Raw genomic sequence first — 25,154 nt, 5'->3', positions numbered from 1 at the left:
TTTATGATGCTCTCGTTGTGCTTCAATTCTTGTCTTTTGTGTGAGCATCATTGAATTATCAATGCCTAGCTAAGGGCGTTAAACAATAGCGCTTGTTGGGAGGCAACCCAACAAATCTATCATTTTTCTTTCTGTTTTGTGTTTTCCACACTTTCATAATTCTGTTATGATTGTGTTTTTTGTGTTTCTTTTTGCGTTTGTGCCAAGCAAAACCGTTATGATTAGTCTTGGGGATGATCGTTTGGTCATGCTGGAAAAGACAGAAACTTTCTGCTCACGAAAAGATTTTTTTTTCTGTAAGAGCTTTTGAGTTGATTCTTTTTGCTGCTGATTTCTACGCAAATTCTTCAGACTGTCGTAATTTTTCAGAATTGTTGGAGTACCAGAGGTATACGAAATATACAGATTTCTACAGACTGGTCTGCTGTTAACACATTCTATTTTTGTTGTGTTGGTTGCTTATTTTGATGAAACTATGGATAGTATCGGGGGTATTAGCCATGGAAGATTGAAAATAATGTAACCCAACATCAGCACAAGTAGAATTTAAGTTTTCTACAGTACCTAAGAAAGTGGTGGTTTGCTTTCTCATACTAATGTTACCACGAGTTTCTGTTTAAGTTTCGTGTTGTGAAGTTTTCAAGTTTTGGGTGAAGTTCTTATGGACAAAGAGATAAAGAGTGGAAAGAGCTCAAGCTTGGGGATACCCAAGGCACCCCAAGATATTCAAGGATGCCGTAAAAGCCTAAGCTTGGGGATGCCCAAGGAAGACATCCCCTCTCTCGTCTTCAATCCATCGGTAACGTTACTTGGGGCTATATTTTTATTCACCACATGTTATGTGTTTTTGCTTGGAGCGTCTTGTATCATAGGAGTCTTTTATTTTTGTTGTGTCACAATCATCCTTGCTGCACACCTAGAGAGAGACATGCACTCACCGTGATTTTGTCAAGCTTCACTTATATCTTTTGGTAGACAATTCAGCTCACATGTGCTTCACTTATATCTTTTGAGCTAGATACTTTTGCTCTGTGTGCTTCACTTATATCTTTTAGAGCACAGCGGTGCGTGGCTTGGTAGTTGATCTATGCTTTGAAAGTAGTCTCAAAAGGGGTAGTTATCCAAAGGGATACGAAAACTTCCACCTTCGTGTGCATTGAATAGTTAGAGAAGTTTGATTCATCTCATTTAGTTTTGAGTTGTGGTTATGGTAATATTGAAGTTATGCTAGTAAGGTGTTGTGGATCTAGAAATACTTGTGTTGAAGTTAGTGATTCCCGTAGCATGCACGTATGGTGAACCGCTATGTGATGAAATCTGAGCATGATTAGTCTATTGATTATCATCCTTTGCGTGGCGGTCGGGATCGCGCGATGGTTTATACCTACCAACCCTTCCCCTAGGAGTATGCGTTGAATGCTTTGTTTCGATTACTAATAAAACTTTTGCAACAAGTATATGAGTTCTTCATGACTAATGTTGAGTCCATGGTTTAGATGCACTTTCACCTTTCACCATCACTATCTTCTTAGTGTCGTGCAACTTTCGCCGGTGCACAAAACCCACCATTAGCCTCCCTCAAAACAGCCACCATACCTACCTACTATGGCTTTTCCAAAGTCATTCCGAGATATATTGCCATGCAACTACCACCATGACATGTGCCACCACGTCTACATTGCCATTGCACGATCGTAAGATAGCTAGCATGATGTTTCCACTAATGTCCATGCCATGCTAGATCATTGTCACGGTACACTACCGAAGGCATTCCATATAGAGTCATTGTTGCTCTAAGTTTTGAGTTGAAAGTGTGATGATCATCATTAATGGAGCATTGTCCCATGTGAGGAAATAAAAGAGGCCAAAGAAGCCCACCAAAAAAAGAGGCCAAAGAGCCCACCAAAAAAAATGAGAGAAAAAAAGAGGAGGGACAATGTTACCACTTTTCCACACTTGTGCATATTAAGCACCATGATCTTCATGATTGAGAGTTTCTTGTTTTGTCACCACCATATAGCTAGTGGGAAATTTTCATTATATAACTTGGCTTGTATATTCCAATGATAGGCTTCCTCAAAATTGCCTTAGGTCTTCATGAGCAAGCAAGTTGGATGCACACCCACTAGTTTTCTTTAAGAGCTTTCACATACTCTTAGATCTAGTGCATCATTTGTATGGCAATCCCTACTCATTCACATTGATATCTATTGATGAGCATCTCCACAGCTCATTGATATGCCTAGTTAATATGACCATCTTCTCCTTGTTTTGTCTTGCAACCTCCACCACACTCCACACCATCTATAGTGCTATAACCATGGCTCACGCTCATGTATTGTGTGAGAGTTGAAAAGGTTTGAGAAAGTAAATGTGTGAAACAATTACTTGGCCAATACCGGGGTTGTGCATGATTTAAATTCGTTGTGCAATGATGATAGAGCATAGCCAGACTATATGCTTTTGTAGGGATAACTTTCTTTTGGCCTTGTTATTTTGAAAGTTCATGATTACCTTGCTAGTTTGCTTGAATTATTATTGTTTCCACGTCAATAGAAAACTATTGTTTTGAATCTAATGGATCTGAACATTCACGTCACGTAAGAGGAGTTACAAAGGACATCTATGCTAGGTAGCATGAAAGCATCAAAAATTCATTCTTTATCACTTCCCTACTCGAGGACGAGCAGGAGTTAAGCTTGGGGATGCTTGATACATCTCAAACGTATCTATAATTTTTGATGGTTTCATGCTGTTATCTTGTCATCTTTGGATGTTTTATGTACCTTTTATATCTTTTTGGGACTAACTTATTAATTCAGTGCCAGTTCCTGTTTTTTCTGTGTTTTTGGCTCTTTTCAGATCTGATTTTGGAACGGAGTCCAAATGGAATAAAATCCCTCAAATGATTTTTTCCCGAACGAAGGAAGATCAGGGGGCCTGTGGGCCAAGCCAAGAGGGCTACAGGGAGCCCACAAGCGCCCACTCCGCCACCAGAGGGAGCGGCGATGGGCAGGCTTGTGGCCTCCCTGGCGCCCCCCTGACCTAGATCTTGCACATATATATTCCCTAAAAATCAGAAAAAAATCAAGGGAGCCACGAAAATACTTTTCCGCCGCCGCAAGCTTCCGTTTCCGCGATATCTCATCTGGAGACCCTTCCCAGCGCCCTGCCGGAGGGGACTTTGGAGTTGGAGGGCTTCTTCATCATCATCATCGCCCCTCCAATGACTCGTGAGTAGTTCACTTCAGACCTACGGGTCCGTAGTTAGTAGCTAGATGGCTTCTTCTCTCTCTTGGATCTTCAATACAAAGTTCTCCATGATCTTCATGGAGATCTATCAAATGTAATCTTCTTTGGCGGTGTGTTTGTCGAGATCCGATGAATTGTGGATTTGTGATCATATTATATATGATATATATTTGAGTCTTTGCTGATTTCTTATATGCATGATTTGATATCCTTGTAAGTCTCTCCGAGTCTTGGATTTTGTTTGGCCAACTAGATCTATGATTCTTGCAATGGGAGAAGTGATTGGTTTTGGGTTCTTACCGTGTGGTGACCTTTCCCAGTGACAGTAGGGGCAGCAAGGCACACATTGTGTAGTTGCCATCAAGGGTAACAAGGTGGGCTCCGTCGTAGATATGAGATTGTCCATCTACATCATGTTATCTTGCTTAAGGCGTTACTCTGTTCTTTTGGACTTAATACACTAGATGCATGCTGGATAGCGATCGATGTGTGGAGTAATAGTAGTAGATGCAGAAAGTATCGGTCTACTTGTTTTGGACGTGATGCCTATAGATATCGCCACAACTTTGCGCGGTTCTATCAATTGCTCGATAGTAATTTGTTCACCCACCGTCTACTTGCTTTCATGAGAGAAGCCACTAGTAAACACTACGGCCCCCGGGTCTATTCACATCTATCGTTTCCACTTTTGTTTTTTACTTTGCTTTGTTACTTTGCTGCTTTCAGTTCTCACTTGGCGAACAATCCATAAGGGATTGACAACCCCTTCATAGCGTCGGGAGCAAGCTTTTTGTGTTTGTGCAGGCACTTGTGATACTCCTTCACTGGATCGATACCTTAGTTCTCAAACTGAGGGAAATACTTACCACCGTGGTGCTACATCACCCTTTCCGCTTCGAGGGAACACCAACGCAAGGCTCCAAGGCCACGGGGGAAATACTTTGCATATTTGCCTAGGAAGTCCCTTAAGGCGTAGCCGTAGCAGAAGGATTCCCGGTGCCGTTGCTGAGGAGTATCATGCAACACTCCTATTTCTGGCGCCGTTGGAAGGTCTTTTGTTGCAGTAGTAGGCCCCGAGGGACCGACAGCGAGTATGCGTGCACGACACCCGTCCAGGGGTTGTAGCCACCGGCCCAGGGCGCGGTGGACTGCTGCTGTTGATGTTGCCGACGAGGGGCGCCACCCGCTTGCTACTGCTCCTGCTTACGACCGCCGCGGCCGCCGCGACGGAGCCTGTCGGTGGGCGCGGGAGGTGGCGGGGGCGCACTGTAGGCCACCTACGGCAGGGACAACAACGACGGTTGCTGCAAGGGTGCGGGGCCCCGCTGTTGTTGGGAAGCAGCCGACGATGGAGGAGGGCCACCGTGGGTGGTGCTGACGGCGAGAGCGACGTGCATGGCCCGACTCTTCACCTTCTTCATCCAGCGTTCCTCCAGCCGAAGATAGGCCACGAACTTGGCGAAGGAGGGAGAGGTTGGTCGCGGCGTTGCCGAAGTCCTCGTTGAGGCCGGCGATGAGCGTGGTGAAGGGTATCGTCATTAGTTTCCGCACCAATGTCGCGGAGCTCGTCTGCAAGAGTCTTGAGTGGGAGACAGTAGTCGTCGACGGAGGAGTTGTCCTGGTGGCACCCAAAAAACTCTTGTTGTAGAAAAACGCGACACTGAAGGCGATTGTCGGTGAAGAGCCCGTTCAGCTTGGTCCAGACGACGCATGCATCGTCACCGTCGTGCACGACCGTATGAAAGAGGTTGGGCGAGATGGTGAGGAGGAACCAGTGGATGAGCGTGGCGTCGATGGCGGACCACTCATGATGGTCGGGCATGAGGCTGGAGTCGACGGAGCCATCCACGTGGTCGGGGAGGTTGTACTCCCGAAACACAAGGGAGAAGTAGGTCTTCCAAGCATAGTAGGAGGAGTTGGTCTAGGCAAGACGGATAGGAACCCGCTCGTGGATGTTGAGGTTGCGGATGTCGGCGGCGTCGGGTTGGAGCCGGTCGTGTACGGCATGAGGTGGGCGGCGGCGGCGCGGGAGAGGCACGACGGCAGCGGTAGAGGAGGTGGTGGCGGCGACGGCATCTCCGCCGCCGGGCGGAAGCTAGGGTTGGAACCTAAAAACCGATACCATATATGATGATGAAATTACACAATGTATTGATCAGGTACAACTGCACGTATATATGTTATACAAGATGGGCCACAAGATAAAACTAGAAAATGACTAAATAGACAATATATATACACATAACATATACTCAACAGTTTCAAACGCTACGTGTCAATGACGCGAACAAGTGTGGTTTTTATCCAAATTCTTGCTTCGGGTCAACTCCCGACAGACACACAGTGTGCCAAGGACAAACCCACGACGTGTAGTTTTTGCCAGATACACACCATCGCCATCGGCCTACGTCGCCCCGCGATACACAAGCCCCCAAAATGCGGCACATAACATAATGCAATCCACGTGTCCCGTGTGACCGTCCCATCCATTGAGCCGGTGAGCGCCGCCTGATCTCCTTCGTGACGAGGACCAGGCTAACCACGCAGCCGCACCGCACGGCCTCACCCTCACTGCAGCCTAACTGCCAGCCCGAAAACCGGGACCGCGACCCGCCAACCACCGGGCCACCCAACAACGCCGCAGCCCACCCTCCTCCGTGGCGCGCGCGCGCAGCAGCAGCAGAGAAAAGATGCTCGCACGCTCCATCCCTCCCTGGACCTTTTCGCCGCCAGTGGACAGGATAACCATCCAAGCCGGTAGGGTAACTCCAGCGCACTACGGCTCTCAAACTAACCTTTTTGTTTTTCCCCCTGGGGTTGGTTGGTGCCCGCCGATGACCGAGACAAGTGCGGCACCAACACCAAGCTCGACGACTAATCCGCCCGAGCTCTCCCCATCCATCCATCCATCCATTGAATACCACTCCTACTCCTAGTTCCGAAGCTTCGGATATCGTTTTCAGATAGAGAGCGCCAACTGCATTGCCTCCGTGGCCGGCGATTGACTTGACCCGCGCCACCGCTCCGCTGCCCCCAGATCATAGTTTATCCCGTCGTGCCGGGCGTACAAATCTTGGTCTCGGCTGACTCGGCCTATCCCCTTCTTCACCCCCTCCACTCTACCGACCCTCTTCCCTCCCGGAGCAGTGGCCCGCGACCTTGGACGACGCCGAGCGCAGGCCAGCAGGGTAAGCACGCACCTCCCCGCGCAGATTGCTGGTTGATCTCTTTATCATTCGCGGGTGCTGTTGGGCGCGCGCGAGAATTCCGGGTGTTCGTTTCCCGGGGTCGCTCGATTCTGGCTCCGCCGGCAAGTTGGTACAATCCCGTATCTCCCCGCTCCGGCTCGCCGCCGTCTTGTTTCTTTCTTGGCGAGGGTGCGCGATTCTCCGTGAGAGCGCGAGGTGTTTGGATCTGATCGTCTGAGGCAGTTCGTTAGTAGTAGTAATTGGCGTTTTTTTAGATGATTATATTTTTACAGGCCGTTGTCTGATCTCGTTCAGACATTTCGATATGCCCGATGCTTGTATGTAGTAGTAGGAAGTTAGGAACTGGGCCTTCTGCAGGTGCCAGTCTCCAGTATTGGCAATGAGGAGGAAATGTGGGGGGTATGGGGAGGCTGTGGCTGTTTTAGGGTGTGGAACTTCCCTGTTCTGGGTTACAAAGTCACCCCTCCTGGAATTAGGAACTCGTCCAAAGAGTTCACCTGTAATTGATGGGTGGATCATGTTCTGCAAAAACTCTAGGATTTCTTCATTTCTTCATTTATTGTTTATTTTTTATTTTATGTGAAAAGTACCTGCCTTGTCTCCAGCTAGTTGTGTACACAAGTAATGATATTCTCTTCTGTTCGCCAGGAAGTTCATCCGAGTGTTGAGGAATGGGGCAGAAGGACTCCAAGCCGTCGTATAACTCTGCTTACGACTATGGGAATTCATCCAACGGGTATAACTCGAGGTATGCAAACACGCCCTCCAGTTACAGCCCAAGGTATGCCTCTGCGGCGGGTAACAACGTGCAGCAGCCAGAGGCACAGGCCAGGCTGCAGAGGAAGTATTCCAGGATCGGCGACGACTACCGTTCCGTCAGTCAAGTATGTATGATGGCCTTTTGTGCCTTCGGTTCTCTTATTTACTTTTGATGCATGGTTTTCAACTTGATGTGGCTGAATGGTACCGTTCATCTTATTTCGTTGTCTCAGGTGAATTTTGGAATATAAACTATCTTTAGTAGAATTAGTTCTATGTATATGGGTATTTCAAGAAGGATACACAGTTTTTGTTTGTATGCAGGATCCTAATCCAAGGTTTGGTGATGATAAAATAAAATTTCCTGCAGTTGGATTTTACTTCTGCAAAGAAACTGACATCTTCTATAAGATGTCATTGCTATTTACTTTCCAGTGCATTTTCAGTAAAGACCTTGATATCTGCAATCAGGCTTGTGGACTATTAAGCCGAGAACTATAACAATCAAACATCTAAAATTGGGCAGTCCCATTAATTCATGGCTTTGCTACTTCACCTGCACAAAAGATATAAATAACTAACATGTGGATATGGTGCTGCTGTACTATACTGTTATGTTATGACATCGTATTGAGTTTTTTCAACTTAAATGAATTTGGCTTGTACTGTATCAGTTTATGCATTCTCCTCAACTCCTACAGTGCAGATGACATTTACAATAGTCTTCCACATACTCTCCCTTTCGATTGTTGTATTGTGAACTTAAAACTGAAAACAATACCGTTTACACTGTTACAGGTGACTGAAGCTTTAGCACAAGCAGGCCTTGAATCTTCAAATCTTATTGTAGGCATTGATTTTACAAAAAGTAATGAATGGACAGGTTAGCAGCTGATCTTTCTACCTTTTGACTATAGGTGCATATTCTTTGTTGTTAATGCTTGCTTTGGGGCCCACTGGTGCCTATTATTTATTACTGTAGTAGGTACTGCCTAGTAGAATACTACTAGTTAGTTGCCCATATGGTTTATAGTTTATTGCTATTGAAGAAAACCATTTGGTCTGTGATGTCAATGGCATGCCAACTTCTCTATTATAAAACTTTTGTCAGGCGAAGCGACATTATGCAGAGGAAATTCTTTAGATGAAAGGCTAGCAATGACAGCATTTCTGCGTTTGTATTGTAGAAAGAATGCACCCCCTTGTTGCTTCTTATATTGATAACATATTATAGTATTTTCTGTTAACTTGCCATGCTTTTCCATTTAGGTAAAATTTCCTATAACCGCCGCTGTCTACATGACATTGGTAACACTCCAAACCCATATGAGCAAGCCATATCTATTATTGGAAGGACACTTTCAGTTTTTGATGAAGACAATTTGATTCCCTGCTTTGGATTTGGTGATGGTAAGCTTAAGGTTCCAATTTTCTTTTTCATCGACCGCTTCATGGGTTTTCAATAAAATGTCTAAATGAATGTATTGAATATAATGTTTCCCATTACTGCTTGCAGCATCAACTCATGACCAGGAAGTATTCAGCTTTTATCCAGAGAACCAACCATGCAATGGATTTGAAGAGGCGTTGGAAAGATACAGAGAAATCGTTCCAACTCTTCGATTAGCTGGTTTGTTTAATTAATCACTTAATGTAGATAGTTTGTTCCTCTCTTTTTCATAAAAGTAGTTCCTCTCTTTTTCATAAAAGTAAGAGAGGAACAGAATTGCTATCAAAAGTAGCTTAGAGTTGCCCACAAAAAAGATGTACGGAAATAATCTGGATTTAAAATTGCACAGGGCCAACATCTTTCGCTCCAATAATTGAGACAGCAATTGGGATTGCAGACAGCACCGGTGGTCAATATCATGTTCTTCTGATAATTGCTGATGGACAGGTGCACCACAGTTTCACCAAGTTGTGCTTCTGAGTAGCATGTTCTTTATAGTCATTAAATGACGGTCACTCTTGTAATTCTTGCTTGTATAACCAGTTTTCACTCTGGCAAAATTTCTGCTGATAGGTTACTCGAAGTGTGGATACACAGTCTGGGCAGTTAAGTCCACAGGAGCGGGATACCATTGATGCTATAGTGAAAGCTAGGTACATGATTCGGGATTTTAGAGTAAAACATTTGTATTCCGTCAAGTCAAACCTCGTAAACAAATTGCACACAATAACATCTATTTTGAAAATATTCCAGCCACTTTCCCTTGTCTATTGTTCTTGTTGGGGTCGGTGATGGACCATGGGATATGATGCATAAGTTTGACGACAACATACCGGCTCGGTCATTCGACAATTTCCAGGTGATTGTCATACAAATTACATCTAACCTTTAGCTGTTTTTCTGGTCCGCAATAATTGAGACATGAATGAATACTTGATTTCATGCAGTTTGTGAATTTTACTGAAATTATGTCAAAGAGCATAGCAGCTGATAGAAAAGAGGCTGAATTTGCGTTGTCAGCATTGATGGAAATTCCTACGCAGTACAAAGCAACACTTGATCTCCAACTCCTTGGGTATTCTATGGTTTTTCAACCTCACTGAGTCAAGTAGAACAATGCTTTGTGCTTGCAGCGATAATATTGCCATCTGACCGCTTTCTTCGATTCTTCTTCTATTTCAGTCGTCGCCAAGGAATACCTCCAAGAGTTCCTCTGCCCCCACCAACAAGGACTGCTTATTCACGGACTACTAGCTTTGACCAACAGTCTGGTGTTTATTCACGGTCAAGTAGCTTTGGTCAACAAACAAGTGGGTTTCAGCAATCAGACAGTTTCAAACAGCGACAGCATGCAGCTACAAGAAGGCCTGACAGCTATTCATCAGAAAGTTCACAGCCTACGGCTACAAGGACACCCGATACTTATGCATCAGAAAGTTCAGAAAGCACACTTGTACGTATCTTTTCATGTTTACACCGCATTCCCACCATTTCATACCAGGATATGAATAAATAAAACCGTGCACTGAAATTAACTTCATCTACACCGCCAAAAAAGCCTGATGGAATCCCTTTTAACCAATACTTTTGCACGTTCAGACTTGCTGAGGCTAATGGTTATACAGGGGAACTATTAGGTGAAAATGCACAATGCTGTGAAAACAGCTTATACAAGTTCCAAAAATTCTCAACTTATTTTCACTATTAAGGATAGTATGTTTAACATCCATGCAAAAGTTTAACTTCAAAATTGAATGACTTCGCGTTTGCGAGATACAAAAACGCAGATACTTAGATACTTATCACAGAGTACTTTGAATTTGTAGTTGAATTTTTTACATGAACATACCCTTCTGTAGTAGCCTGTGTAGAAAAAATATTCAAGCTGACAAAGCACATCATCATGGAATTTGTGCATTTATTGGATATGCCCTTGGAACTTCAGTGGATGGAAATTCTATTTCAGAAAACAGTGCTAGTTAAATTTGGGTTGTCCTCAGTTCACTTCCACCTATTAAAACATTTATGATCCTTTCCAAATGTAATACTCCTACACTTTAGCTTCTTACTGTACTTTGATACATACACTTGCATCTTGTGCTGACATGCAGATTATGAAATAGAATTCTTCTTTGTAATGCTGAGTTTCTGTATACTGAAAAAGTCTGTGCTAAGTGCAACTCGCTCTAATTTTAGTGGAAAAGGAACTAAGTTGTGCAATTTTTGTGCTTGCAGTCATGCGCCATATGTATGGATAAATCAAAAGATCTTGCATTTGGATGTGGACACCAGGTGCAGAAAATATCCCACTACTTTCCTCTGTACATTTATTCACAATTCTTTTTTATATATGCTAATTGCTAACACACGTAATTCAGACTTGCTATGACTGCGGGAAAAATTTGGTGCGCTGCCCTATGTGCCAGCAGCACATAACCACCAGGATCAGGCTGTACTGATTAAAAGCCGACCTCCTGATGATTTTCAAGCCTATGGCGTTGCCAATACTGAAGAAGCTCGGTGGAAAATGTTCAGGATCTGCATAAATTTTACTTGTTGTCCATAAGTTTTAGCGTTCTTAATGCAGTTGGAGTGCCTTCAATTAGCTGGTGATTTAAAGCCCTGTTGGAATTCAGGGCTTATTCTCCATTTCCCGCAAGGGAAATGTGGATTGAGCTATTTCGGTAAAATTTCTGTGTTCCAAAAGGGCTCGTACTGTCAATACAAGCCATTGAAGAATGTTCCCTGGAAAATAATGTACATATTTTGTTCCTTTTTCTGTTGTAAATAAAATAAATAGTAGAGAAATTTCAGAATGAACCAGTTAGGAAGACATTTGCATTGTATATTAATTAAAACCTGTTATAATTGCTGAATCTTCAATTTTGTACTCGTTTTTTTCAGTATATTTTTTTTACTTGTATAATGTAAATAGGATGAACACCAGAATATTTGACGATGAACCAACCAATCTTATCTGTGCTGAGCTGAGCACACATCTTATCAGTATTACAGATACTCATTTTTTCCATGAAACAAGCTCAAACATATAAAAGCGTAAATAAGGGCATGTACAATGGGTAGCCCTAGACCTGCTGCCCCGCGAGCCAGCTAGGCTCGGATGCCACCTTCGAGCAAAAGCTAGTGCCTCAAATGTGTCAGTGTAGCCTACAGAGGAGCCGGTTGCTTCAGCGCAAAAGCTAGAGAGAAAAAGAAAATGAGATAGAGAAAAGGTGGTCCAGCGCACAGTCATGATCAGCATCAGTCTGTCCAAACTAAGATTAGCAATGGAGGATATAAAACTGGACCGAGCGCTTCATCACCTATGCCCTAAGAGCAAGGATAGGGATGTAGAGCGGCGCCCGATCCGCCCCGCATCCAAGTCAAAATATTTTAGGTTAGTTATAATTTTTTGATTAAATTTATCTTAGTTTGAACTAATTATGTTATGTGGGATTATGCGGGATGTCCGCCTACATCCCTAAGCAAGGGGGAGGGAAAGAGAATTGAAGTACACGGCAGAAAGGAAGAGCATATATATCTGCATGCACGTACAAATCTCGGCGCAATCCATGTCCTAGGTTCGGGAAAGATTTGGGTTACTCCTATGAATTGATGAGAAAGCCGGTGCAACCACATAGAAGGAAATACCACATCCGACGCTTTCTTCAAGCTCACCGTGACATTCGAGATGCGGATATTCATGAAGATCTTCAAATAAGACATCTCATTGAGGAGAGGTGGACGTGGAATGGGCAACAAGACCATTAGTCCCACCTTTATGTTTTATGGCATGTGTGTTGAACTTTGTGTTATGTTTGATGAACAAGTGTGTTGAATTTGAGCTTGTGGATCGATGAACTATGTAATTAAGTACTATTAGTGTTTTATTTGTTTACTATTATTTCACATGAGTTTAATATTGAATTTTTGGATGTATTGTGTTGAACATGCTTTAAAATGTCCATAGTCCAAGAAGGTCAAAATTTTAGGGCACCAGTTTTACATCATCTGTTATGGCAAGAAAATTTCTGGTGTCCAAAAACCCTCACTCTCCGCTCCTAAAATCATTTTTAGGCACCAACTTTTATATCCTCTATTGGAGATGCTCTAAGGAGAAGGAGAGAGAGAATTCATGGCAGATCATGCATGCAGGCTTGTTCCAAACAAAAGGTACTCCCTCTGTCTCAAAATATACTACTCCCTCTGTCCCAAAAATAAGTGTCTCAATTTTAGTAGATCTTTGTTCTAAAGTTAGTATAAAATTGAGACACTTATTTTGGGACTGGGGGAGTATATATTAGTTTTATCTTAAGTAAAACTTCATAAAGTTTGAAAAAAAGATTGTCAACATCTACAATAACATTTGCCTCCATCCCAAAAATTATGAAGTTCATATCATATATACATTTGGTATTGTAAATATTCATACTTATGTATCTGGTCTTTGAACAATAGTAATAATATGCATTTAGATTTTGGGATGGATTGAGTGAATACCTTTCCTGAAAGCAAACGAACTTCTTGTTTACCCTCTAAACCGAATCCTCATAAAATATTTTAATCGTGTTTATTATGCTTTTAAAATTTTCTATCTTGTAGTACGAGTTTGCAAATACTTTTCTTAAGAAATATGTTTATATATTTTTACAGATTCTAATCGCACAAAATATTTTCTCTCATGTGGAGATGACTGAGCAACCACTAATCCGTCTGTCTCTGTCTCTCATCTCTATTTTACGAAGCTTCAGATATTTGCCTCCGTTGCCAACTTCATTACCTCAGGGCTCAGGCGATTGACTTGACTTCGCCACCGTTTGTCCCTGATTATTATATAGTGATCTAAAACATCTTATTAGTTTATAGAGGGAGTACTTATTTGTCTTGTCGTGCCGTGCACATATGATATATCTTGCAGCTAAGCGGCTCGCCGGCTGCTTCTCCACTCGTCCTTGTTGTCGGGTCGTTGCCGTGGGAGCGGAGACCTGCGTTTTTGATACATAGAGCAGAGTAAGAAGCCCTACCCATGGTTTGCTGTATTCATGTTCAAGTGGGGGGAGGTAGATGATGGTTTGTTTGGGTTAATTATGGGTTCCACTTCTACTCCAGCAAGTCTAATCCGATCTCTGCCCTCTCTGCTCTCGTCCCTTTCTTGTTACTCACCAAGTCACCAGTTGGCGTTTTTGGTAGGTCGTTGTCTGATCTCTTTCTGTCCCTTCGAGCCATCTTTCTGAAAAGGCTAGATGGCAACTTCTTTGTCATCAGCTTTTCGTGTCGGGGTCCATGAGGCAACGCCTTCTTGAAGTGGTTTCGTGTTTGTGGCCGAAAATCTCATTTATCTTGGTGATCAGCTTTTCGATTGACTTCTGTGATTTTCTTCTAAGTTATGCTACTGTGATTTTAATATAAAAAAATAGTCATGTATGGTTTAGCAGTTTATGTTATGCTCTCTTCCTGCGGTGACACAGTTCGGCTATGATTATCTTGATCATCATGTTGTATTCCTTATTATGAATTGGGTAATTCAATTGAGCGCTGGTGATTTTTTCACTATAGCAAGTTTGCATTTGCATAAGAATATCACCTATATCGATTCCACTAGCTGTTGAAGGGAGAGAGAGAGGATTTGTTGCGGAATATGATGGTTGTTGTATTGAGCCCCATGGGCAAGTATATATAGGAGTACAGACTTGGAGGGCAAGAAGCCTCTCCTAGAGATAAGGTAGGAGACGGATTACAAATCCTAGACTACCAAATACATGTACACCAAATATATCTCTAACACTAGCATCACATTTTGTTTCAAAAGTTTTTATGTAATCCGGTAAAGCAACTAAACTGATGTATGTAGGAAAACCATGTCTTGTTTCCAACTAGTTAGTGCAGAGAAGTACTGATCATTTCATCTGTTCACCAGGAAGTTCGGTAGTTGAGGAATGGAGCAAAAGGATCCCAAACCTTCATACAGCTCTGCTTATGGTTATGGGAATTCATCAACAGGGTCTAACTCGAGATATGCAACTGCACCACCGGGTTTCAGCCCGTGGTATGCCTCTTCTGCGGGTAACAATGTGCAGCAGCCAGAAGCACAAGCAACTCTGCAGAGGAAGTATTCCAGGATTGGCGATGACTACCGCTCGGTGACTCAAGTATGTATTGATGGCCTTCTGTGCCTCCCCTGGCTCTATAATTTTCATTCCCAACTTTTGATGCACGGTTTTCATCTAGAAGTAGCTGAATGATACTCCCTCCGTCCACAATACAAGCTTGCAAAAACTTCTTACATTGTGGGATGGAGGGAGTACCATTCATCTTATTTAGTCATCTTATGTAAATTTTTGATGCAAACTAAACTTTAATAGGAAGGGTTTCAGAAAGTATAGAAACAATAATAGTTTCATCAGCAAATGAAGATATCTCTTACTAGCTATCATTAATAATTATTGCTCTTCCAACTATTTCAAATTTCAGGTCACCTGCACTACCATGAGGTTTATGTTTTATAAGTTGTACATCTCCGGTGAATGCATTTCTGATGGGCCTTCTTGTTGTACAATAGGACTTACTTGATAATTACTAATGCACTGAATGGACAATGGTTCTAATACCTAGTTAAAATATGAGAAGCTGTACACCTTAGTTTATACAGGTTTTAGTTTTCTCCCACATCCTAGCCTATCATATTCTCAGCATTAATTTGAGAGGCGTGATGATTTAATTATATGATACTAAGTGTACTTCGTTTGACAAAATGTATAAATCTTAGTCTCTTTGTATGGGGTTGTGATGATAAAATAATTTTCCTTGCATTTTGATTATATTTTTTCAAAGGAACTGACATCTTCTATAAGATATAACACTATTTACTTTTCCTTGCATTTTCAATACATGCCGTCATGTATGCAATCAGGCTTATGAACTAGTTAAGCGGACGACTATAAGAATCAAACATTTAAATCGGACATCAATCCATACTCTGCTAGTACACCTGCACAAAACATAATTACTTGAAGTATTCAGATGGTGCTGTAGTAGTGTACTGTCATGTCATCAAACATTATTTCAGTTTTTCTGCAACTTAAATGGCACTGACTTTGTATCAATTTATGTTTTTTCCTCAGTTTCTACAGCTTCGACATTTAAGAGTCTTGCACATACTCTCCCATTCGACTATTGTGAACTTAAGTCTGAAGTTCTACCTTATAAACTATTGCAGGTGACTGAAGCTTTGGCACAAGCCGGTCTTGAGTCTTCAAACCTTATTGTAGGCATTGATTTTACGAAAAGTAATGAATGGACAGGTTGGCAGACTCACAGTTGATCTTTCCACCTTCTGACTTTGGATGCATATTTATGTTTTTTGTGCTTGCTTTCGGATGCACCGGTAGCTATATTGTTTAGTAGTTAGCACGACGCCAGTTTGTTTCCCATATAATTTGTGGTTTTATTGCTAGTGAAGAAAGCCGTTTGGTCAATGGCTTGGCAACTTATCTATTGTAAACCTTTTCTCAGGCGAAACCATAATATGCTAAGAAATTTATTGCTGCCTCCTATTCATATTAATAGTCTCAATTTGGTACAAAGTTGTACTGAATGAGTGACAATTAATATGGATCCGAGGGAGTAGTTAAGGAGAGCTAGCAATGAGGACATTGTACTTTAGAATGAATGCATCCCATGTTGCTTCTGTTTCTCATAATAGTCCATATCAGATCATGAAATTTTTCATTGAACTTGTTAAGCTTTTTTCATATTAGGAAAAGTTTCCTATAATCGGCATTGCCTGCATGATATTGGGAGAACTCCAAACCCGTATGAGCAAGCCATATCTATTATTGGAAGGACACTCTCGGATTTCGATGAAGACAATTTGATTCCCTGCTTTGGATTTGGTGATGGTAAGCTTATGGTTAGAGTTTTCTTTTAAATTGATTGCTTGGTGTATTTCCAATAGAATGTGCAAAGGAATGTATTGAATAAGAGAATCTCCACAGCAGCCTTATAATTTGGTGACCCAAATCCAGTTATAGGTGTGGAGAGAGAATGCTTTGGGTCACAAGAAATTTGTATGCTTTTCTAGCAGCCCTATAACTGGTGCCCTATAATTTGAGAACAACATGAAACATGACGATCCGACGGTGGGGAGGTCAGGATGCGGATCCGGTGACGGCCGAATCGGGCCACGGGGAAATGCAGGGAGCGGCGGGTTCATGCTGCTGCCTTTTTGTTTTAGGGCAGTTGCTAGTGGTGATACAAATTTGCATCACTTGTAGCAATTTTTGCATCACGATCTTAAAAGTTTGCATCAACATATAGCTATATGTCCGTTGTTGGAGGCGATTTTTGGGCCTCAAAAGGCAGTTTTTGCATCACAACTGTGTTTTTAGGGCTGCTGTTTGAGGTGCTCTAATGTTTCCTTTCCCTGTTGGCAGCGTCAACTCATGACCATGAGGTATTCAGCTTTTATCCAGAGAACCACCCTTGCACTGGATTTGAAGAGGCGTTAGAAAGATACAGACAAATCGTTCCAACTCTTCGATTATCTGGTTTGTTTAAACAATCATTAAATGTAGACAGTTTGTTGTTCCTTCATTTTCATACAAAATTGCGTCCCCACACCAAAAAAATGTACTTACTGAAATAATCTGGATGTAAACTTGCACAGGACCAACATCTTTCGCTCCAATAATCGAGACAGCAATTGGGATCGTGGACAACAGTGGTGGTCAATATCATGTTCTCCTGATAATTGCTGATGGACAGGTGCACCACAGTTTAACCAAGTTGTATTTTTCTGTGTGGCATCCTCTTTATGACCATTATTAAGTGGTGGTCAAAATAAATTCTTGTACAGTCTTATTTCTGTATATCCAATTTTCACTCCGGCTAAAAGTTCTGCTGGTAGGTTACTCGAAATGTGGATACACAATCTGGGCAGTTAAGTCCACAGGAGCGGGATACCATTAATGCTATAGTGAAAGCTAGGTACATCTGATTCTGGATTTTTAAGTAACACGTTGATGATTCAAACCTCCTAAATATATTGCACACAGTAACCTCTATTTTGAAAATATTCCAGCTACTTTCCCTTGTCTATTGTTCTTGTTGGGGTCGGTGATGGACCATGGGATATGATGCATAAGTTTGACGACAACATACCTGCTCGGTCATTCGACAATTTCCAGGTGATTGCCAATACAAATTCCATCTTACCTTTAGCTGTTCTCCTGGCTCAAAATAACTGGGACATAAAAAGAATACTTGATCTCATGCAGTTTGTGAATTTCACGGAAATTATGTCAAAGAGCATAGCAGCTGACAGAAAAGAAGCTGAATTTGCGTTGTCAGCATTGATGGAAATCCCTACGCAGTACAAGGCAACACTTGATCTCCAACTCCTTGGGTATTTTACGGGTTTTCAACCTCGCTGAGTCAAGTAGAGCAATGCTTTGTGCTTGCAGCGACAATATTGCCATCTGACCGCTTTCTTCGATTCTTCTTCTGTTTCAGTCGTCGACAAGGAATACCTCCAAGAGTTCCTCTGCCTCCGCCAACAAGGACTGCTTATTCACGGTCTAGTAGCTTTGGCCAACAAACAAGTGGGTTTCAGCAACCAGGCAGCTTCAAACAGCGACAGCATGCAGCTACGAGGAGGCCTGACAGTTATTCATCAGAAAGTTCACAGCCTGCGGATACAAGGGTACCCGACGCTTATGCATCAGAAAGTTCAGAAAGCACACGTGTACGTATCTTTTCGTGTTTAGGCCGCCACCATTTCATACCCAGATTTGAATAAATAAAACTGTGTACTGAAACTTCATTTACCCACCGCCAAAAAGTCTGATGGAATCCTTTCAAAAAGTTGAATTACTTTACGGGATACAAAAAGGCAGATACTTAGATACTTATCGAGCAGTACTTTGAATTTGTAGTCGATTTTTTACATGAACATACCCTTCTGAAGTAGCCTATTTAGAAAAAGTATTCAAGCTGACACAGCACATCGTCATGGAATTTGTGCATTTTTATTGATACGCCCTTGGAAGTTCAGTGCTTGCAAATTCTATTTCAGACAACAGGGCTAGTTAAATTTGGTTCATCCTCGATTCACCTCTGCCTTTTATGCTCCTTTCAAATGTAATACACTTTAGCTTCTTACTGTACTTTGACACATACACTTGCATCTTTTGCCGACGAGCAGATCATGAAATAGAGTTCTTCTTCATAATGCTAAGTTTCTGTATACTGAAATTTTTTGGTAACTGAAGGACCCTCTAATTTTTGTGGAAAAGGAACTAAGCCTTGCAATTTTTGTGATTGCAGTCATGCGCCATATGTATGGATAAATCAAAGGATCTTGCGTTTGGATGTGGACATCAGGTGCAGAAAATATCCCCTTGCTTTCCTCTCAACATTTATTCATAATTCTTGTTGTATATACAAATTGCTAACACGTTTAATTCAGACTTGCTATGATTGCGGGAAAAAATTGGTGCGCTGCCCTATGTGCCAGCAGCACATAACCACCAGGATCAGGCTGTACTGATTAAAAGCCGACCGCCTGATGCTTTTGAAGCTTGTGGTGTGCCAATACGGAAGGAGCTCGGTGGAAAATGTTCAGAATTCCGCATAAATTTTACTTGTTGCCCATAAATTTTAGCGTCCTTAATGTGGTTGGAGTGTCTTCAATCAGCCGGTGATTTAAGGCCCTGTTGGAATGCAGCGTTTATTCTCCATTTCCCGCAAGGGAAATGTGGATTGAACCGTTTCGGTAAAATTTCTATGTTCCTGAAGGGCTCCTAATTACTGCAGTGAAGAACGCTCAGTGGAAAATAATGTACATATTGCTTTCCTTTCTTTCTCTTGTAAATAAAATGAACAGTGGAGAAATTTCAGGATGTACCAATTAGGAAGACATTTGCATTGTATATTAATTAAAACCTGTTATAAATGCTGAATATTCAGTTTTGTATCCATTTTTTCAGTATATCTTTTATATGTGTATAATTTAAATGGGACGAACACCAGAATATTCGAGGATGAACCAACCAATCTTATCTCTGTTGAGCCGAGCATACATCTCATGAGTGTTACTGGTACTCATTTTTCCAATGAAACAAGCTCAAACATATAAAAGCGTTGCATTCACACTTTCATATACCACTTACATATCATTAGTAGTTCTGGTTAAATAGGAGCAAAGGTGAGGCAGAGAGAATTTAAGTACACGGCAGAAAGGGAAGAGCATATATATATATATCTGCACGCACGCACGAATCTCGGCGCAAGCCATGTGCCGCGTCGTGCGCACGCACACATGGGTTGCACCAAGGTCCAAGGTCCGGGAATGGCGCGGCCGGGGGCGACGGTGGCCTTAGTACTTGTACCCCGCGACGTGCAAGCTCTCGGAGGCGGCGGCGTCCCCGCCAGCGGCGGCGCCGCCGTACTTGCCGAGCGTGGCCTCGGAGTTGCCCTTGCACCGGGCGAGGAAGGTGGCCTGCGCGTCGGCGACGTTCTCCTTCTTGCCGGCCCACTTCTTGATGGTGCTCTGCTGCAGCGCCCGGCCGAAGGAGAAGGTGAGCGTCCACGGCTTGAGCACCGGCAGCTTGTTCATGGCGTCCAGGTTCTGCGTGGCCTGCTCCTCGCTCTGCCCGCCCGACAGGAACACCACCCCGGGCACCGCCGGCGGCACGGTGCGCCGCAGCGCCGCCACCGTGTACTCCGCTATCACCTCCGCGCCAACCTATGCACACGACCATTCAGAGCACGATCAGCCATGCAAACGGAGACCATGATGAAGATTGAAGAAGTAGGGAGAGAGAGAGAGATCGAGGGACGTGCCTTGGGGCTGTCGGAGCCGGGGGTGACCATGTTGGGCTTGAGGAGGGTGCCCTCGAGGAGCACCTTGTGGTCGTTGAGCGACTTGTAGACGGCGGCGAGGACGCGCTCGGTGGCGGCGGCGCATGCCTTGATGTCGTGCGCGCCGTCGGTGAGGATCTCGGGCTCCACGATGGGGACCAGCCCGTTTTCCTGGCAGATGAGCGCGTAGCGCGCCAGCCCCTCGGCGTTCTGCTTGACGGCGAGCTCGGACGGCTCGGCGCCGGGGCCGATCTTGAGCACGGCGCGCCACTTGGCGAAGCGCGCGCCGGCCTCGTAGTACTTGGCGCAGCGGGCGCCGAGGGAGTCGAGGCCCTGAGTGGTGGTCTCGCCGTCGGTGCCGGCGATGTCGACGGTGCCCTTGTCGACCTTGATGCCCGGGATGACGTTGCCGGCCTTGAGGATGTCGACGAACGGGGTGCCGTCGGCGGCCGTCTGGTAGAGCGTCTCCTCGAAGAGGATGACGCCGGAGAGGTACTCGAGCGCGCCCGGCGCCGTGAAGAGCATCTCCCGCAGCGCCTGCCGGTTGGACTCCACGTTCTCCACGTTGATGCTGGCCAGCCGCTTCCCGATGGTGCCCGTCGACTCGTCCGCCGCCAGGATCCCCTTCCCCGGCGTCGCGATGTACTTGGCCGTCTTCATCAGCTCATCTACACGCAAAAGGCCATCAGCATGTCGCGCCATGAGCGCATGAGAAGCATACAGATGAAGGCAATAACCTGCGTATTTCCCGACGAAGGCAGACATGGCGGCGACCGTGTCGGTCAGGAGGCTCCGGGACCGGCTGCAAAATCCAAACGCTGGGCTGCTGTGCTCGCGCTTTTTGTGAGGTGGCTGTGCGAGCTATCCCTCTCCCCTTATAAACCCTGGACGTGAGGAGGATATGCCGAACGGGCGAGGGGGATCCGTGATGCAGGGGCCACTGGCTCGCGCAGCGCCCGTCACCCGTTGGGGGATAGGGGTGGCGAGCCGCGCCACCCAAACGCCCGTCCGCCTGCTGGCCAGACAAAAATACTAGGAATACCATTTTCGCAGCTAAACAACACACACATGTAGACGCAACGCTATGGCGAGACCGTGAGAGACAAGGTCCCAAAAACTGAACAAGTGGTGGTGGCGATGTGGACTTTATCCATGCAGAGTGAACGTAGGGATGGCATCAACCTGCTGGCTTTGGCACCAAGGTATCATGGGAGCATTTCATTTCCCCACCCTGCCGTGGATATGCAAGATGCGGTCCAGTCTCCAGCGTATGTAGAGTGACAGAGTGCGGGACGCCACCGCGACGTGTAATGCTGTACCCTACAACAATGTTTTCAGTATTTTCTGAGGCCTCGCTATGCGGAAGATATTTAGATTGGATATTTCGATGCAGTCCAGGGCTTTGGTGTTATCGTCGTCTGATTTACCGGAAGTCGGCATGCTAAATGTGATGTAACCAAGGCAGTACATGATACAAGATCGAACGCAAGGCATGCCGCGGTGTTGCTAAATTCAGAGACTATCTGTCTGTATGTTAAATTTCGATTCCACGCACGTCCATAATGAACAAAGCGTCTCATCGAGCAGAGTTTCCATGGGATCAATACTATCTGTAAGTTGGACATGCATGTATATCAGTGAACAATCAAGCTCCAGGGTCATCTTTGACGCACTCTCTCCATGTCAAAGAGAAAGCAAAAATATGTCACTGAGCTGAACACGGGCTGAGACAGATGGGCGAGAGCAACTAACGGGTGAACTCATCGCCCGAAGCATCTCAACACTGAGGCCACAAGGGTAGATGACAGAAACTTCATTCCAGCAGACCCACCAGGGAAGTATGAGATGGCATAGTATACCAGCGCAAGGATCTGAAAAATAGAAGACCCACGGTTTTGTTAGCTTGAAAGTTAATAGAAGTGACCGAATGCTCAGTACGCCAGTAAGTTCTCTATAAACGATGCCACAAACTGCAACTTTTAAGGGGGGTTTGATGGCCCTATTCACATGCTATACAAATTCACAGTTCTCTTCAAAATTGTTCCTGTTACTAGCATCCAGAGAAGGAAAAGATAACAGCACAAGAGATTGGGGGGTGTAAAGGAGATATTCTCACCTGAAGACAAGAGAAGAAAACAGAAAGTATGTAGCTATGGAGCACCATTGACACATAGATGGTAGCAAACATGCTGCCAACAAATCCAATGGTGAAAGGTAACCTCTGTGGAAAAATTAAAACAGCTTCAGAAAATGTACCAAAATCATATTAATTTTCGAGATATAATAAAAGTTAAATAGATAAAATATAAGATATGAACTAATTAAATCAACAACCCAGTAAGTTCCCTATAAACAGTTGGAATAAAAAAGTATGATATATGAGAATACATAAAACCCAAAATGTGCATATTATTTTGTGAAAAGAAAGTATGGTATCATCTAAAAACACATTTTAAAACAATAAAACACTACGCACATTCGATCTTCTGTAGAAAAGCGCTTAACCATTGGCAGAAAATCATCGACAATGCATTTTTCACGTTGATGTTTCACAACTGGATGCTCACTTGATAACATGTCAAATTATCGATGCCTCAAGGACATGCTGTGTTACTGTCTAAATTTAACCATGTATTTTCTTTTTCTTTTTTATTACTTTCTTCAAAGCAGAGGAATTGTTTGATCGTTACTAGCAAAATACAAGTACAAAATGCTCTCCCAGCAAAATGTTTACAATATACAATATAACCTAAGTAAAATCTTCAAGGAGAGAATTGGATGGAAACAATCTAATATGTGCAGTTTGTGGTAAAATAGAAATTAACAGAAGACAGAAGAAAACATCACAAGTTTTGTTGAACAGTGCTTCCCACGAATGGTGCTTAGTTAAGGACAAGGAAAATGAATTGATACCTCTCTGGAAATCATATGATAGAGCTGATTCTTGGGCCCTTTCAATGCAAAGAAAGATCCAATGATGAAGGCACATCCCAGCGTGAAACAGATCGCAAACTTTTGAGGCATTATTACCATGACTGGCAGGAATATCGTGAACGCGATGAAAACTAGGAAAATGCCACTGGCAAGAAAAAGACCGAAATACATGAGAGATTTGCCAGATGGAATACTGCTTGTTGAGGACTGGAAGCTGCCAGGCAACCCTCTAACTCCTTTGGATACCCTGGAGAAAATAGAATGGCAAGGCAATCAGCAAAAAACTAAACAACTAAAAGAAAGGTTAACTAGAGGTTCGGTCAATGTCATCTTTTACGATTGTTCCTCTAGTTAATCTTGAAGAGCTGTGGTGATGTTTAGCCTTTCAAATTGCTTTAGAGCTAACAATTAACAAATCGCTTTCATATGTATGACTCTAAACAGCTCACATATAACAACATGAATCACGATGGTGACTTCTTCAAAACATAGATTCCTTGATTGTATATACCTAATAAGTGACTAATTCAGCAAAAAAAAAAACTTGCTCCTGAGTCCTGACTAACGATCCTCAATAACGATTTTGCGATAACCGGAGGAAATACACTGCTGGCTAAGAAGGATCTAATTGGCCAATGCTAAGAAGCTATTTTTTACAATAGTAGCTCTGGCGTAAACAGCACCGAAGCAATCTGAATCCACATGGAGGCGATCCGGGAAGCGCTACGGTACTGACAATTTATTCATGGCACCGGTAGTTAAGCTTAGCTGGGGAGAATCCACCGCATCCCGATTCACTTGCAGAAACCCTAGGAGGAGGTGGAGTGACGACGAGAGGGGGGTTGCTTACACGCCGAAGGTGCCGCTGACGCGGTCGTTGGCGGAGCGGACGGCGGCCTCGATGTCGATCCCGAATCCTCCGCCGACATCCTCCTCGGCGGAGCGGGCGGCGGCATAGGAGTTCCATTCCGCGAGCAGAGACGGCGGCGGCTGGGAAGACGCCGCCGACGAGGAGGGCGAGGGGCCAGAGCCGGAGAACCACGCCTGCATCTCGGGCCCACGCCGCCAGAGAGTAGAGAAAGCCCACGGAAATGTGCCCTGTTTACTTTGCTCACCTCAAAAAACACTTGCGATTTGTTTTAGCCTGCAAGGGGCTGCCGCTCCTCCCACGATTCTACAAAGCGTTCGCCCATTTCTAAACTTTCGGGAATTTTCACGGGTTTAAATTTTTAGCTTGCTCGCCAATCAATAAAACAAGAAAAACTCTTACCTTCCGTCGACCGATCCGGATCATCTTTTCGCCACCATCTCGTCCGTTGATCTTGCTTCATCTGACGGATCAGATCGTTCCCGCGCGCCAACGAGCAACGACCTAGCGCGACCGTTTCATGAAACTGGAGCGTTGTTTCAGAAACGGTCCTGAAGCTAGACACGCTCGCGCTCGGGTGGAAGGAGGCGGCAGCTACCGGATCTGGGAGGGCGACAGCGCGGCCGCTCGCCCCCGATGCCGGCCGACCCACCGCCCCCTACGTCGGTCGCTCCCGCCGCAACCCATCCGCCACGACGTTGGCCGGCCCACCCCCACCCCCACCCCCGCATCGCCAGCCGCTCGCCCACCGCGACGGAGCGGCCGCTCGCCCCTGACGTAGCCTGTCTGCCACAACGTCGGCGGCCCTCCCCTACCCCCCAAC

At 44.2% G+C, this 25,154-nt stretch overlaps 4 protein-coding genes across 5 annotated transcripts; 2 read left to right on the top strand and 2 right to left on the bottom strand.

Moving 5' to 3' along the window:
* Window positions 1-6,097: 6,097 nt before the first annotated feature.
* LOC123411526 (E3 ubiquitin-protein ligase RGLG5-like) lies at window positions 6,098-11,556 on the top strand. Its single transcript, XM_045104492.1, has 12 exons — window positions 6,098-6,440; window positions 7,110-7,345; window positions 8,019-8,103; window positions 8,490-8,630; window positions 8,737-8,850; window positions 9,020-9,117; window positions 9,244-9,323; window positions 9,424-9,529; window positions 9,618-9,745; window positions 9,853-10,123; window positions 10,906-10,962; window positions 11,049-11,556. The coding sequence occupies exons 2-12, from the start codon at window positions 7,133-7,135 to the stop codon at window positions 11,127-11,129; spliced, it is 1,374 nt and encodes a 457-aa protein (XP_044960427.1). The 5' UTR covers window positions 6,098-6,440; window positions 7,110-7,132; the 3' UTR covers window positions 11,130-11,556.
* Window positions 11,557-13,547: 1,991 nt separating this feature from the next.
* LOC123411523 (E3 ubiquitin-protein ligase RGLG3-like) lies at window positions 13,548-19,714 on the top strand. Of its 2 annotated transcripts, none has more exons than XM_045104487.1 (12): window positions 13,548-13,680; window positions 14,588-14,819; window positions 15,887-15,971; window positions 16,428-16,568; window positions 17,103-17,216; window positions 17,336-17,433; window positions 17,576-17,655; window positions 17,750-17,855; window positions 17,946-18,073; window positions 18,181-18,412; window positions 18,994-19,050; window positions 19,136-19,714. In XM_045104487.1, exons 2-12 carry the CDS (start codon window positions 14,607-14,609, stop codon window positions 19,214-19,216), a joined length of 1,335 nt encoding a protein of 444 aa, XP_044960422.1. In that variant the 5' UTR covers window positions 13,548-13,680; window positions 14,588-14,606; the 3' UTR covers window positions 19,217-19,714. The 2 variants fall into 2 exon arrangements, with proteins under 2 accessions (XP_044960422.1, XP_044960424.1); XM_045104489.1 differs by lacking the exon at window positions 13,548-13,680 and adding an exon at window positions 13,762-13,856.
* An 81-nt stretch (window positions 19,715-19,795) lies between these two features.
* Window positions 19,796-21,399, bottom strand: LOC123411524 (fructose-bisphosphate aldolase 5, cytosolic-like). Its single transcript, XM_045104490.1, has 3 exons — window positions 21,267-21,399; window positions 20,512-21,197; window positions 19,796-20,413 (listed from the first exon to the last, which is right to left on the bottom strand). Exons 1-3 carry the CDS (start codon window positions 21,292-21,294, stop codon window positions 20,045-20,047), a joined length of 1,083 nt encoding a protein of 360 aa, XP_044960425.1. The 5' UTR covers window positions 21,295-21,399; the 3' UTR covers window positions 19,796-20,044.
* Window positions 21,400-22,010: 611 nt separating this feature from the next.
* LOC123411525 (protein transport protein SFT2-like) lies at window positions 22,011-24,581 on the bottom strand. Its single transcript, XM_045104491.1, has 4 exons — window positions 24,314-24,581; window positions 23,443-23,710; window positions 22,646-22,750; window positions 22,011-22,400 (listed from the first exon to the last, which is right to left on the bottom strand). Exons 1-4 carry the CDS (start codon window positions 24,511-24,513, stop codon window positions 22,290-22,292), a joined length of 684 nt encoding a protein of 227 aa, XP_044960426.1. The 5' UTR covers window positions 24,514-24,581; the 3' UTR covers window positions 22,011-22,289.
* Between the last annotated feature and the right edge of the window lie 573 nt (window positions 24,582-25,154).

This window comes from Hordeum vulgare, chromosome 7H (genome assembly GCF_904849725.1).
Source record: "Hordeum vulgare subsp. vulgare chromosome 7H, MorexV3_pseudomolecules_assembly, whole genome shotgun sequence".
Lineage (NCBI taxonomy): Eukaryota > Viridiplantae > Streptophyta > Magnoliopsida > Poales > Poaceae > Hordeum > Hordeum vulgare.
This window is presented reverse-complemented; position numbering and strand designations above follow the sequence as displayed.

Bases quoted from the DNA above. Each gene is read 5' to 3' on its own strand.
- LOC123411526 (XM_045104492.1), top strand. From the start codon at position 7,133: ATGGGGCAGAAGGACTCCAAGCCGTCGTATAACTCTGCTTACGACTAT. The intron at 7,346-8,018 runs GTATGTATGATG...ACACTGTTACAG, and splicing joins ACTACCGTTCCGTCAGTCAA to GTGACTGAAGCTTTAGCACA. The intron at 9,324-9,423 runs GTACATGATTCG...AAAATATTCCAG, and splicing joins GATGCTATAGTGAAAGCTAG to CCACTTTCCCTTGTCTATTG.
- LOC123411523 (XM_045104487.1), top strand. From the start codon at position 14,607: ATGGAGCAAAAGGATCCCAAACCTTCATACAGCTCTGCTTATGGTTAT. The intron at 17,434-17,575 runs GTGCACCACAGT...TTCTGCTGGTAG, and splicing joins TGATAATTGCTGATGGACAG to GTTACTCGAAATGTGGATAC. The intron at 19,051-19,135 runs GTGCAGAAAATA...CGTTTAATTCAG, and splicing joins CGTTTGGATGTGGACATCAG to ACTTGCTATGATTGCGGGAA.
- LOC123411524 (XM_045104490.1), bottom strand. From the start codon at position 21,294: ATGTCTGCCTTCGTCGGGAAATACGCAG. The intron at 21,198-21,266 runs GTTATTGCCTTC...TTTTGCGTGTAG, and splicing joins CTTCGTCGGGAAATACGCAG to ATGAGCTGATGAAGACGGCC. The intron at 20,414-20,511 runs GCACGTCCCTCG...TCGTGTGCATAG, and splicing joins CCGGCTCCGACAGCCCCAAG to GTTGGCGCGGAGGTGATAGC.
- LOC123411525 (XM_045104491.1), bottom strand. From the start codon at position 24,513: ATGCAGGCGTGGTTCTCCGGCTCTGGCCCCTCGCCCTCCTCGTCGGCG. The intron at 22,751-23,442 runs GTATCAATTCAT...ATTTTTCCACAG, and splicing joins ATCATATGATTTCCAGAGAG to AGGTTACCTTTCACCATTGG. The intron at 22,401-22,645 runs GTGAGAATATCT...TCTATTTTTCAG, and splicing joins TTTTCTTCTCTTGTCTTCAG to ATCCTTGCGCTGGTATACTA.